Genomic DNA, 15,328 nt, shown 5'->3' with positions numbered 1-15,328 from the left:
GAACCGCTCATCACCCTCAAAGCTTCAAGGTAGTTATGGATATCCCGAGAAAAGATTTCTCATCTAAAAGACGAGGAAGGCAAAGCCTTTTAATGCTTCGCCATACTATTCTAAAATCTTTAAAAGTAGATAACTTTTAGCTCTAATGAGAAACAATTGACGGGATCCTTGGATCAGCTATGAACTTTGCTGCCAACAGAGAAGCAGGTAGATTTTGGATCTGCATGACGAGCTTGAGATATGGGAGAGCAGGGAAATGATGTCATAGAATCCGCTAGGAAGGGGCCATGAACTGTAGGAACGAGATATCGAGAAGAGTGAGATCCGGAGATGGCAATCAAAGTAGCGTTGGAAACTGTAGAAGAGAAGATAGAGGAGTTGGAGGGTTAGGGGTCGAAATCTTAAAAACCAAGTCATTCAAATATCATGGGTTCTCAAGCACCTGAAGATGAGGATATATGAGTTTTGGTCTTCAGGTCTTAAGCAATTACACTCCTATCAAAATGAAAAAATCACTTTAAGACAGTGGCAAATAGAGGATAAAAGAATTATTTATAACACAAAAGCTGATGATGATCCTGAGAAAAACATGCACTCAGCTAAATCTAATGTTAAGTCGGATAGTAGTAACATCAGACTAACTGTCTCTGCATCACTTGCAAAAAGCAAGATTGAAGTCATGTAATTTTTTTGAAAGGAAAGCCGCATCTAATTGCAATTTAAATGTAGGTTGTCCTACGCTTAACATGTCTGTCGAGATAGGGGAGACAATTCATGCTTCATCAACATAACCTGCTTGGGCAAAACCAAATATGACTATGTGAACCAATTGGTATGCTAAAATAAGAAAAATTATCCACAGGTGATGATTGATAAGCCTCTCCCCAAAGTTCATCTCAGTATTTGTTGTAGCGGTATAAATACTAACACATGGAATTAAGTAAGCATTACACCATCAGGCCTCATAATAGCTCTTAAAAGTTATTTTATGATACAAATGGTTTAAATACAATAACTATTAATATAAATAAATCAATTTTATTGGAAGAGTATAATATATCCTAGCTTAAAATAAAATAATAAAAGTTAGAACATCTTGTTTCCATAAATTCACATTGATGAAGCAAACCTAGTTTACATTTTGCAGGATTTGTTAGCCCATGAGCAAAAAAACACAGCTAGTTAACTAATTTAAGTGTGAGCTGATAAATTCTTAGTTAAAAACGGTATTGTACATTATATAAATATCACTCCTAAACACACAGAAAAGACCAACACATTCATAAGTTATAAAAAAAAACTAAATTGCGAATACAACTTTTCTTAATTCAAATATGGAGCTTAAGTTTGAAGTGGTAGTTGTTTGACTATCTATGAATTATTTTTCTAATTAAGGATCGACCTTGAAATCACAAATCAACAAAGAAGAGGAAAAACAATCAAATAGCATTCAAATGAAATTTGATTACCTCTTCCCTACATAAGCAACCATCTTTCTCTCCAAGATCATTGTGATCATTATTCATAGACTTCTTCATTTTTTTCACATGATGTGTCTCGTGAATGTCAGCCTCCCCATTAGATTTGATAGATTTAATTTCTTGATTATCGTCAACATTCCTGTATTTAGGTAAAAAAAAAAGATTAGTGATGCAATTCCAACTCTCATCCATTAAATATAACACAAATTTTATTGAAATAAATGGTAAGCACTTATGGTCCCTTTCTGGATGTATAGCTTTAATAAACTTACGCTCAAATTGTGAACAGCCAAAATAATGTGAAAAATATCCATTATGGGTGCCGCGTCTAGCATCACGGTTGTACTAAGAGGATAAAAGTCCTCAAGTTAACAATTAAAAAACATTTTGAGTGATAACTCGGCTTGACATTAGATGTATTACTAGATTCTCATGAGAACATATAACAGAAAAATTTTAAGTAACAAAAAAAATATATACTTCAATTGAGAAGATGGCAATAAAATCATCCAATAAAAATATGTAAGAAAACGTTTTTACAATTCATACGGATCACAGGAAGATTTAGAAAGGCTGCCTCCACTAATCTCTCTGTAAAACTGCATCATGAAGTAAAAATTCAAAAAAAAAAAAAAAGTGACCAAAGCATATCAATGTTGTATTTTATCTCAAAAAACGTTTTATGGGTGAGAAAACCCATATTCTGCTAGTAATACCACAATCTGACGTAATTAAATCTTTTAGTGTTACTTGTAGCAGTTTGACTCAGTAAATCAGGTTATCCTTTCAAAGCTTTTTTATCAAAAAAAATACAACTACAATTCGTACATTCATCTAGAGCTCCTCGTAAATCAATTGCACTCTGAACTTTCTTATTTGAAAAAAGAGCACTTTATTCCAAAAGGCTTATTTTCTACAAAAGATACCTAAAATTTAAGAAATCATTCTCTTCATTTGCATGCCCATACAAGTGCCACCAATTGTCATGGTCATATAGGATGATAAATTACTAAGCAAAAAAGTACTCAAACATTTGAAAAAGACATAAGTTATAGATATCAAGCATATTCTTATCCTGCTTAGAATTTAGAAGATTTATTTCAAATATATCATCCCAGGAATGCATCAGCCTTTAACAATCAAATAAATATAAACAAAATAAACTATTGGAATTGCATAAAGTGTTTTAGCTTTTAAAGAGATGATATAAGGCCTCATTAAAATTCTTTTTGAAAAAAAAAAGTTAACAAATAAAAATAATTTGACAGATAACACATATTTACATTAGATATATTATCAGATTTCAATGACAGCATATAACAGAAAACACTTCATTTAAGCAAAAGAGAACATATCTTTCCATCTAGATCATCTTATAATATGCTATTTCAAATTCATAAGAAGAATAGTGGAATTTAAAAAGGCCAACCTCCACAGATCTCTCAAAAAAATTACAGCATAGAAAAATTAGTCTAGAAAAACATATCAAAGCATATTGAATGCATATATTTTATCTCAAAAATATTTTATGCGTAAGGAAACCGAAATAGTTCAGCTAGCATCACAAAGCAAAGTAATTCAATGCTCTAAAGTTTTGCTCATAAAAAACGGACCCCTGTATCAGGCGCTTCCAAAGACCCTTCACCAATAGAGTATGGCTATGATTCGGACATTCATCTAGAGCTCTTTCTAAACTTATTAGATTATTAGACTTTTTTACTTCGGAAATGGCACTTTATTCCATAAGTCTTATCTTCTAAGAGAAATAAATAAATATTAAGAAATCATTCTTTTCATTTGTGAATGCAAGCACAAACATGAATTAGTACAACATTAAGCATAAAAGTAACACACCACTAACAAAAAGAAGCATTATACTGAATTAAACAAAGTTTTCAAACCAAATTTTGACTGTGATGACAGACACTATGGAGATTCAAGTGTAGTAGTCTTACAAGTCCTGGTAGTTTCACTATCATGTTTATGCTTTAAATTAGGAAGGATCAAATATGATCGATATAACTCAAAGTCAAAAAAAAAAAAAAAACCAAATTCTAGTACCAAATTCTAGTATGGCATGGCATGTTAGTATATATTTATGATTTTAAAATTAAAAATATCAAAATTATGCATACTATGATGTATCTCTTCTTGGTTATGGAATACAATAATCAAATAACCAATGATCATTAATTAAAAATCATAAGCATAGTTAATAAAATACATTTTAAAGCACAATTAAGGATTACAATACATCAATATAAAATATTGGAGGGCTTCCTCATCAGTATAGTCAACTGCATTCGTTCAGCTTATTTAACTGCATAACACAAGTCAAGCAATGAAGAACTCGAAGCTAAAGTATCTAAATTCACATATCTAGGTTTAAATCTTACCCCAAAAATAATATATTTTTTAATATTTCTGTATTTTGATCAGTCTAAAATCAACTTGCTTGGCTTTGCAAAGCCTATGATCAACCAAATTGTCGTATCCAACCAACAATCAGCCGAGCTTTCACCATACCTGAGAACTCCACCGTCGCATAAGCAAATCATGATTTGCTAAACTCTTCACCGCCCAAAACACAAGTTGTTGGCTCTAATTTTAGGTGGGTGTCACACCCATTGATATCATGTCATCTGAGGTCTCATTTGTTTATAACTCCAAATTGGTTTACTTTTCAAATATCAAGCACACCAAAAATTCAATTTGCGCACAAAATATATAATGGAAAGCTCTACATTACCAATTCATATACACCATAACTTCAAAGTATGGTTAACATACATGAAAGGCCAATTTATCCGCCCTTAGTGAGAGCAGCAATGTTTTTATTAAATACAAAATCGGACAAAGATTGTTATGTGATGGTTTTGCTGATCAGAAAAACCTACAATATATCAAAATAGCTTCAATTTAAGCAAAAATAGACTATTGATCCAAGTCACCTTAATAAATTTATACTAAAAGTTAATGATAAGGACAATCCATCACGTAAAAAACTGGATTTGGCTAGAAGAATTAATAAGACACTATTTATGCCATCTTCTCCACAATTCCATCATCCTCCCGTGATAAAAAAAAATTTGAATCATATGACGAAAAATGGAGGTCTCCTCCATCAGATGCTCAGGTGCGAAAATACTAAGATGAGAAATTCCATGAAATGGAGGAAAAAATTGTTTCTTTCCGGCATCAAAACTTTCATTTTGTTACATTTTTCAAATATTTACTTTTCAAAGATCTTGAAGAAAATTATATTAAAAAAGATAATATATTTTCAAAAAATTATCATAATCTTACAAATAAAATTCGCTCTTCAAAGTTCTTTACATCTAGGAGTGTACATTATTTGGTTTAAACTAGAAAAAACTACCTAAATCAAACATGCTTGGTTTATTTGGTTTGATTAAACAAAAACAAGAATCCATTTTTGGTTTAAAATTGAAACTTATTAAGATTACAGCTATTGGTTTAATTTGAAAAAAAGTGGATAAACTGAAAAGTTGAATTATATTGTATTAAACTAAATCAGACAACCAATTAGTTTAACAAATCCAACAATCAATCCATCTGAATTAATTGAATTGTCTTTGCTAAAATTTCTAAATTCGTTTAAACCAAAATCAAATGGAATGAACTAAATTTTATTTTGGTTTTATTTGGTTCGGTTCGGTTCAATATATTATTTAGTAAATCTGATTCTATCCATCATTGGATTTGTTTTGGTTGGTTCAACAAGTATGTCAATCACTCCAACATAATTGACCTAATGCACGGTCTTATTTTCATCTTTATCTAGTGGGATTTGTATGTTATCGATCTCTTGCTTATATTTAGTCTTAGATGAAATTTATCATTCAATTAGGGTCCCAAACAACCCAACTAGCAAACAAGGTCTCGTGTTGCGGCAAGGTTCAATTTAAACAAGGCTTTCACCCTCCCCGAAACACCTCTCTAAGGGACTTAGGACCAGTCCATTACTCAAGATGCTTCTCCGAACTACAATTCAAGCTTTTTGTAAATCCTTTTCAGCAAATAGTAAATCATGGAGAATCATGAAATTTGTTGACACTGATAGATATTGAATCTAGTTAAATTTTAATGAGCTCATACCACATTTTCGAGAATTAGAATATAGATAAAGAATAAGAAAAGGCTCAATGAGAAGAATTTATTTAAATCTCTTGAATTTTACTTCCTTTTACATCTAGCATTCAGCTTAAGATGGAAAGGAAACAAGATTTAAGATTGTAATGAGATGAACTTAATAGAAATCTTGGCAAATTTGGTTTATTGTAATGAGATGAATTTAATATAAATGTTGGCAAATTTACTAAACCATCCGATTCATACTTACCCAGATGTAGCACCTGCGCCACAGGAATCTGCTGCCTCGATTCCTTCCCGCAAACGATCACTAAAAGAATAATCAATATCTTCTTCAAAGAGAAGCGAAAAATCCTGGCCGAAAATAGCACATCAAATAAGCAACCACTACAACAGCATCAAACCAGAACAAAAAATCCCAGCGTTTACCTTCACGATAACTTGAACAAGGTCGTTGGAAAGCACAACCAGAGTATCTACAAAAGTTCCTACTTTTAAATTAGAGCATCTCCCTTTCTGAATCATCCTAGCTTTCTTCAAAACGATCCCTTCACAATTTCAATCCGAAAAAAAAAAATTAAATCATGCCAACCCTAACAAAAGAGCCTTAACAGATGCATTCATATCAGACAGCAATGCAGATCAAGCAATGAGGGTTCGAGATCTTACCATAGCCCTCATCGAGGGAAGCGGTGTGGAAGATGCCGGAGTAGATGGAGCCGTCCTTGACCTGTACCTCGACCGGTCGTCCCACGGAGCACATCGTGGCCAGAAGAAGCGCATCACCGGAAGTGGTCGCCCGCATTTCCAACGTAGTCTCCGCTTCTCCATTCCTGCAACCCATTCCTCGTTGATCTCTTGAACGACGGCCGCTCTCCCTACGCCGCTAAGCTCGATCGATTCCCTCAGATGGTTCTCAAATCTACTGCTTCCGCGTTTATTTTACTCTGATTGTTGCCGGCTGATTGCCCCATAAGGCCATAAATAATAGCTAAAGGCCAAACACTGTATCTAGACGATGGAACAAAAAAGAAAAAAAGGGTTGTTTTATGCAAATTTTCAGTTTGTATATTACCATAAATAAAGCGCTTCTTATTTTCTCAGAAAAATATATTAAAAATTCATTTACGCTGAAAATATTATAATAGAAATTTAAATTCTTGCACATGTAAGTGTGAAGTTTCCAATAAGAACATGTGTGAGCATACTCTTTCCATTAGGTTTTTTCATCTCCAACTATGGATGCTCACATTTGATTGAACTTTAAGAAAGTTCCAATGCAAATATTTCATCTCCATGCTCAATTATTACTTGATGATATTATGCACTAGTTATTTATGTTTGAAAAAATCATTCATTTTGTACATAAAAAATGTGTTGGTGATGATTCTCGGGAGATCTAACGGTCCAGGAGAAAAGAGTGCAACAGTGGAGGGTCCACCTGAGAGAAGAACATGAGACCAATTTAACCGACTGAATGAAGTTGTCAAGTCGAAACCAATAAGTTCATAGCCAACGGAGTCATGAGGAGAATTAAAAAACCACCCAATGTTTTGAGACCGAACTATTTGGTCAAAAACAAGACAAAGAGGCATCTGAGCCAACCAGAATATAAAAGTGGATCCAATTGAAGATTCAGTTTCTCGATAACTCCAACCATCCCAAGAACTTCTAGAGGCCCCCGATCAAAGGTCAAGGATCAACAATCGAGCCATATCAACTGGCCGACTCAAATCAACTAAGTGCAGCTGATCGAGTGGATCTCAGTCGACCAAGCTAATCTTGCCAACATGAAGTCAATTAAGCCTAAACGGTCAAGCTACAAAGCAGTTGGACGATGGGCTTGCCCATGTAAAATACTAGAAATATGTCATTACCGACCTCATTAAAGTGAGTGCAAAAATATAGCAACACATGTTGTACTCTATCCCTTATAACTAAAAAGATCATTTCAAGAATAAAACACAAATGTATTAGTATCTGCTCCTCTCTCTCTCTCTCTCTTCGCTCTCTCTCTTACTTATCTCTTACTTATGCTCTATTCATTGAGTGTGATTTACAGATATATCAGGATTCAAAATCTTAAAAAGTGTGGTGAGCGTGGTTCATGTCATAAGCAAGAAGATAAGTAGCCCAAGAAGAAGAAACCCACAACTGAGGCACTGCCAACATGGAGTGCACCAGGGTGTTTGAAGTATAATAGATTCAGGAGAGGAAAGATCAAATATGTGATGTCATTCAAGACACACTGACCCAGGAAAGGGATCAACAACCTCGAGAAGAAGAGATGACACACAAAGGTAGAAGAGGCCCCCTAGCTTTGAAAATAGAATGTGACTCCTGGTACTTTGATAGTGTTGGTTGGCGCCAATCAACTGACATTTGTTCGAAAGTACTGAGGCACCCCAAAAGCCCTAGAATACACTCTCTCAACAAATCTTCGAGGTCGAGCCCCCGAAGCAATTCAAGATCCCTACACTAGAGACTTACTGATCCACCCTGCCACATAGCCTCGTTTGAATTGATCATGTGCTTATTGAGGATCACTGGCGCATCGAAATGTCATCTTCTTTTTACCACATCGAGGAGTAGTCCCTTAAGTGGTTTAATGGATTACTACCGGGAATAATCAAATCATCTGCTAATTTTAATAAAAACTAGCAGTCGCTATTGCAGATCTACTAAGGATAGAAGAAGAGCCTTCACTCCTTCATAATTTGATTTCAGAAGGAGAATTTTGAAGTGTGGGACTTAGAACTCGCAGTAGCTCTTGCCTCCCTAGCTCAAGGGTTAAAGGACATACGAAAAACATTAGTTGAGTTTGGCTCTGTAGCGACCAAAGTCATCAGCTAAGTTGTTTGAGCTTGCTAAGAACCACATATTTTCTAAGGAGTGTAACTCTAACCCTGTTTCTTCCATAGTAGAATCATCCACACATCGCCCTTAGAAGACCCCCCCCCCTAAGATGAAGGGTGTAAACCGAGACATGATTCACATCCTTCCACTCGTCCTTGCTATAAAGACACTTAGCCACCTCATGACCACTAGGCGACCAACAAACATACCACCTAGGGAGTCAGGCCCGGTATCCTGACTAGTGGTTGACCCGATACAATGAACACCCGCTGTCTAAAAATGAAGTACTCAAGGTGACCATGTTGAGAGTTTCAATGACCTAGTAATGGAGGTCATTCAAAATAAAGATTACATCAAGATTAACCTTTAAATCATTATTATGTCCGACTTATATTACACATAATTAATCAAGTAAATCTTAATTAAGTTAGAATTAAATAACCTTTAAAAACTAATTAGGCCTAACCTATATTAGACTCGATTAACCCATTAAGTCTTACTTAAATTAGACTTAACTAATCCTTATACCTTAATTAGGTTTAACCTAAATTAGAACTAATTAACCTATTAAGTTTTAATTAAATTAAACTTAATTAACCTTTAAAACCTAATTAGGTCTAACCTACATTAGACCTAATTAACTCATTATGTCATACTTAATTAGCCTTCAAACCCTAATTAGGTTTAACTTACATTGAACTTAATTTAACTATTAAGTCTTACTTAAATTAGAATTATTTAATCCTTAATCCCTAATTAGGTCTAACCTACATAAACCTAATTAACATGTTAAGTCTTACTTAGATTAGACTTAGTTGATCCTTAAACCTAATTAGGTCTAACTTATATTAGACCTAATTATTCTACTAATTCTGACTTAATTTAAGACTCGATTAAACCCTAAACCTAGGTTGAGAACCTAACCCTAAATGTTGAGTCTAACCCATATTAAACCTAACCCTAACCCTAAATCCTTAGGGTTAACTCAAATTGAATGAAACCCTAAACCCTTAGGGTTAACTCAAGTTGAATTTAACCCCAAATCCTTAGGGTTAACTCAAGTTGAACCTAACCCTAAACCTTTAGGGGTAAATCAAGTTGAACTTAACCGTAAATCTTTAGGGTTAACTCAAATTGAACCTAAACTTAAATTCTTAGGTTCAACCCAAATTGAACCTAACTCTTGGTCCAACCCAAATTGAACTTAATACTAAACCCTTTTAGGTTTAAACTTCATTGAATCTAAACACAAACCAACTAAAACACTAGGTCAATCCGACCTAACTTGAGTTAAACCAAATCAACAAAAAATATTGGATCAACCTGATCTAACTCAGGTTCACCCAAATCAATTGAACCACTGGGCTAACCCGACCTAACTCGAATTAGTCCGCATCAGCCAAACTTTCAGGGTTGATTTGACCTAAATCAAATTAACTCAGATCAACCTAATTTGAGACTCAACCTCGAAAGTTTGAAATAAGTTTAATTAAGGATCTATTCAAGTTCAATCCAACTTAAACTTGAGTAGTAATTCAAGTATAAATTATTTTAGACTTTAAATAAATCTAATATAACTTAAACTTGACTTAATCCATCTTATTCTAAGCTAAGTTGATTTTAAGTTAATATGACTTGATGAATGATCAACTCAATATCTCTATGGAGTCGAGTAAGTTTTGTTTCAATTTATTTAAACTATGCCAACCTGGATTAATCCCATTAAACTTAAGACAAGGATTGAGGATAATCTGAGGGACAATTAGCCTAATTCAGGTTAACTCGGATTACATAGAAACTCACTTTGGATCAATTCAATCCAACTTGAGCAGATTCAAAATCAACCTAGACCTAGGTAACTTGAGGTTAAATAGGGTTTGAATAGAATATATTTAACCTTAGTCGGGGATAATTTGGGTAAAAAATAAATAAATAACCAATTTAAACAAAATGACATAAAATTTACCTTAAAAGCCACTAAGACTTCAACTTTAACAAAAAAAAATGCAACTTGGTTCCATAAGGTAATTTGAAGAAGGCACTCATGGCTGCAAACAAAATATATTCTAGTCACTTGTGTCAATGACCTAGGACAATAAAACTATGGGATTTTGATCATGTCATCCCAGATAAAAATAAACAAAAAACGATAAAAATAGAATTAACCAGATAATAAGACTTAAGCAACTTAAGATTTTCAACCCCCAAAATCCAAAAAAAGACAATAAAACTTAAATGAAACCTTAATGAATAAAGATCATCGAAGATAACTTTAACCCAGCCTATCCTGCTTTACGAAGATCTCTTAGATGATTCAATTCGTGGATGCTGACAAGAATCTTCTGGTCAGAGTATGTTTAAACACCTCTTAGACTAAGTAAACTAGGGCACCCGATGACCCTGGGACGACAGAGCCATGAACATCTTGATTGGGTCGTCTAAAATTTAAAAATTAATAAACAAACTAAATTAATAAAAGCTAAAACATAATTCTTCGTTAACTTTGCATTATAGGGCTACTGAAGTCAAAAGGTGAACGTCAACCTAGGTTTATTTTACATGTTATTAGGGCGTGCCAATTTTATTTTGCAGGGATTGACAGTCAAAACTTGGAACAAAGGATGAATCTCAACTAAAGACAAACATATAGGATAGTCTGGAATCTTTAGGAATCTACTACCCATAGGAAAAAACGTTGAAGTTTCCTTCCTTACCAACAACACTTACACTTTTAAAGAATAGATAGTAACCTTAATCGGGAGTTTTCTTATGTAGTTTGGACTACTTAAAGTGTAATTAATTATAAGGGTTTACCCTTATAGAAGAAGTTGAACCCCATAATAGATGGCATCACCTAAAATCTATGCTTAAGGGGGTTTAATTTTCATGAGGCTTTCTTATAGAGATGTTTTAAAAGTGTCTTAAAAACTGGTTGTACTTCAGTTAAGCACTTTGAAACATTCCTTATAGGATTCACCGCCTAAAATTATTTTCCGCTGCATTCTTTTTTCGTTTGATTCCATTATTATTGTCCCTTTTATTCCTCTCTAAATTCTCACTTCTCCAAATCATTAACATGATATGAAATAGAGAAGCATTGGGAGGGAAAGGCAATATAATGAAATTCAAACTGGCGACTTCACAACAACAATGACATAAAACAAAAGACATAGTGAAGACCGACAACGCTACTTCAGGCGGCACCAGCTCTCGGCAACCAAAGTCGAGCAGATCGCTCTCGGCAACAAGTTAATCGTCATACGTCGTGGGGTCCCCTTATGGATTTCAAATCCTTATGGGAATTCACTTTGAGATTCAACACATTGGCTTTAATCAATCAATCAAATGTTAATCATTTGAAACCGTCCATATGAAACTACAAGGAACAAAGAAATGGTTCAAATTTCTAAATATTGTGGGTCTCAATCTAGTCTTCTAGGAGACACAAAACAAGAAAATCCTAAGGCTAAATCCTACGCTCTGAGGAGAGGGAGAGGAAGACCTCTTGAAAATGAGGTTAACAAATGGACTCCTAATAGGTGTGGTGTGCTGCACAGGCATGTCGTGCCTACTGGTGTTGATCGACATGATCAAGAAAATCCTAAAACAATGTCCAAGTAACCATACTTGAGGAAAATCAAAGATTAAATTAGAATTTGAGATGAAGTGAAGTCCAATTCTGTTGGTGATTATCAAGTATATTTTTAGTTTATAATTGTGAATTAAAATTATCAGATTTGACATTAATTTTTTATCAGGACATTTATTAAATACTGGTCATTGACTCTCGCAGAGAATTAGAGGCATTTAACAAAAAGGTTAGATCAACATGGAATATCACTAGAGAAGTTACACCCAAGCTGAAACTAATCGGGAAAAAGAAAATGTCGTTTGCTGAAGTAAAACTTCTCCTCCAGCTTATGTGATACAAGAAGACTAGACCAACTCGGAATACTGCTGAGGGAATTACATCTGGGCCAGAACAAATTGGAAAAAATGTCGTCTACTGTCCTAGGAGCCATTACAAAATTGAAGCAAAACTTCTCCTCCAACCTGGTGAAACAGGAAGACTAGACCAACTCGAAATATCGTTGAGGGAATTACATCTGAGCCGGAAATAATCAGGAAAAAAATGTCGTTTGTTATCTTAGGATTCATTACGGGGTTAGAAAGTAAGCTTCAAACCCAACCTAAGCGAAACAGAAGAACTAAACCAACTTGAAATACCATCGGGGAAGTTACATCCGGCTGAAACTAGTCGAGAAAAGTATTGTTTGTTGCCTTAGGATTGATTACGGGGTTAAAAGTAAACTTCATACTGATCCTAAATTTTATATGTCAATGTGATGTATGTGATTATATTCTTAATTTTTCCTTACTCATAATTCTTACTTTGCAATGACGCCAAAAACTTGGTCACCAGTAACAACTAGGCAAAAAACTTGACTTCGAAGCAAATAAGAATGAAATTATTATATTTAATTATGGGATAATACACGAGTATATGTATCGTTATCAAACAATATATGGCTTTTTGATTAAGCCCCAAATATCGAACCCATATTGACAACTACAATATGCAACTAAAATCAGAAGAAATCAGTTAATAATTTATACTTAGCAAAATATTCTTACTCAACTTTAGATGCTATAATAAGAATGAAAATTTGATTCTTTTTATAATTTTTGATACTTGAAAGTAAATTAAATAACTAACTAAATTTAACTAGATATTTGTAAGATGAAGATAAAATAAATAAAATATCTTTTTCTTTATCATGAATCAGTAATACGTATAAGATTTCTATTGTGGAAGTATTCAAATTATGTTGTGTCGAATAGGAGCAATAATATTTTTTACCCTTACTAGAGATGTTATAAAGGACATTGACTAATTAAAAGTTTGAATAGTCTTGAAGACGGGTTTGATAGAGAAGATACTAGCTCTCACTCTAGAGTTCTCTCTTCTCCCTCCACCTGGGGGCTAACATCTCAATCAAAACCTAAAACTATAAATCAAATTGAGACTTTAGTCTGTCACTCTAAATTCTTCTAATTCTACACCATTTAAAGTTTATTTCCCCATTTATTTGCACTCAATCATATGAATTACATTCTCATCCATACAACCTCATGTGATTCTTACCATTTATTGACTAAGACAATACCATCTTGGATCTTACATGTTCGCACAACAGGTATTAATATCTTAATTGGCCAAATCAAGAAGTAAATAAAGTGCAAGGTTTAAAATCATCATAATTTCTTCCAATATTAAGGACTAATACTTCACACAACTTCCAACCAATACTTAATCACTTATCATTTTAAGAAAAAAATAAAGAAAAATTATCCAGAATTCATGGAAAAAACACAACCACACTTAAGATGAAAATAAAATTCACATACAAACAAGAAGTCTAAATTAAAATAAAATGTAGTCACAAACATAAAAACTTATCTCAAATTCTCAACACCAAAGTCTTGAAGTTCATTTAAATCTCTTCCTTCACTTACAATACAAACTATAACTTAAAATAAAAAGAAAAGTTGCGGCAGTGGCTATGGGTGGCAGTGGCGGCGTGTGAGCGACTGGAATGGGGGTTGGCAATCCGCTCCCTTCTCTTAAATCTAAGTCTTCTTTTATAATTTTTCAAAGAGTGTCTTAATGTCTCTTCAAAATGGGTCCACATTCAATGAATCTTCCAAGAGTTACATCCTTTCAAAAGTCAATTGAATGTATTTTCGTGTCCATTAATTATTTTCCATGTATTCACCAAGGGTTGCTTCAAACATCTCTTCAAAAATTCATCCAATTTCATTGAATCATCAAGTAAATACTTCTAGCGCTTAAATGCAAGGTACTGGGCGCTTAGGCACAGCCTTCTCTGTTTTACTGGTGTTGTAACATCAATATCTCTCATTCCTACCACGTTCAAAGCTTCTCCATCTGCCAGATATACTTTCCCAAAATCACCTGCAACATAGTTCCACATCAATTCCCGATGGAAAGTTGTATGGAAAGAAATCCCTGAATCCAGTATTCAGTCATCAACATGACTATGAACTGCCAACAGTAGTGCATCTTGTGATTCTTCAATTACCACATTGACACTGTCATTCTCCTTCTTCTTAGGATTCCTGCAGTTTCTTCTTATGTGGCAAGTTTTGCACAATTCCAACAAGTTACCTATTTACTGATCCGACTTTTTTGTTGCGATAGATTGTGTAAAATTTAATTAAATATAATCAATTAACATTTGGATTCTACGCAAGTATATGTATCATTATCAAGTAATAATGGACTTTTTATTTAAGCCCCAAATATCGATCATACTGGGAAGGTTTACATTGGAAATGACAAATTTGCTAGGAAATTCACAGAAAGTCAATTTAAATCACTGTCACTAATTTCAATTGTTGAGATGTAATCAAAATTAAATTTCTAAACTATTATCAAATCAAATATGCAAAATTTAAAACAGTAAATACTAATATAATAATTATGTTTATGTAATGGATATTCTTATGTAAAAAAACATACTTCCCACTACAATGAGGCTATGGTAAAATGAGATGAGATAAATATTCATAATATGTATTGTGTCAAATAGTTCAATTTTAATTCTCTACCCTGATACAGTGCATAAAACATCATTGGCTAATCTCAGTGTTTAGTTCCTAAATCCGTGGCTAGGCTATGAGGATACCAGCTCCCACTCCAGAGCTCCCACTTCCCTTCACCTGAAGGCTAGCTATCGCTTCAGTTTTTAAGCACTAAGACTGAATTAAGGATTTTAGTCTGTCACCCTAAAGGTTCTCAAATTCTACACCCAACAAAGAATATTTCCCTATTTATTTGCACTTAATTCCATGAA

At 33.7% G+C, this 15,328-nt stretch overlaps 1 protein-coding gene across 2 annotated transcripts in view; it reads right to left on the bottom strand.

Moving 5' to 3' along the window:
* LOC110027549 (polyadenylate-binding protein-interacting protein 4-like) overlaps positions 1 to 6,609 on the bottom strand; it is a 39,188-nt gene extending 32,579 nt beyond the window's left edge. For both annotated transcript variants that reach the window (XM_020729038.1, XM_020729037.1), the window contains exons 1-4: positions 6,264 to 6,609; positions 6,024 to 6,142; positions 5,845 to 5,948; positions 1,470 to 1,620 (exon numbers count right to left, since the gene is read on the bottom strand). In XM_020729038.1, the coding sequence (XP_020584697.1) occupies positions 1,470 to 1,620; positions 5,845 to 5,948; positions 6,024 to 6,142; positions 6,264 to 6,438 (549 nt within the window). In that variant the 5' untranslated portion in view covers positions 6,439 to 6,609. The remainder of the gene's footprint in view (positions 1 to 1,469; positions 1,621 to 5,844; positions 5,949 to 6,023; positions 6,143 to 6,263) is intronic.
* Positions 6,610 to 15,328: the final 8,719 nt, after the last annotated feature.

This window comes from Phalaenopsis equestris, unplaced genomic scaffold (assembly GCF_001263595.1).
Source record: "Phalaenopsis equestris unplaced genomic scaffold, ASM126359v1 Scaffold000428, whole genome shotgun sequence".
Taxonomy (NCBI): domain Eukaryota; kingdom Viridiplantae; phylum Streptophyta; class Magnoliopsida; order Asparagales; family Orchidaceae; genus Phalaenopsis; species Phalaenopsis equestris.
The sequence above is the reverse complement of the archived record's forward strand: the minus strand, read 5'-3'. Positions and strand labels throughout refer to the sequence as shown.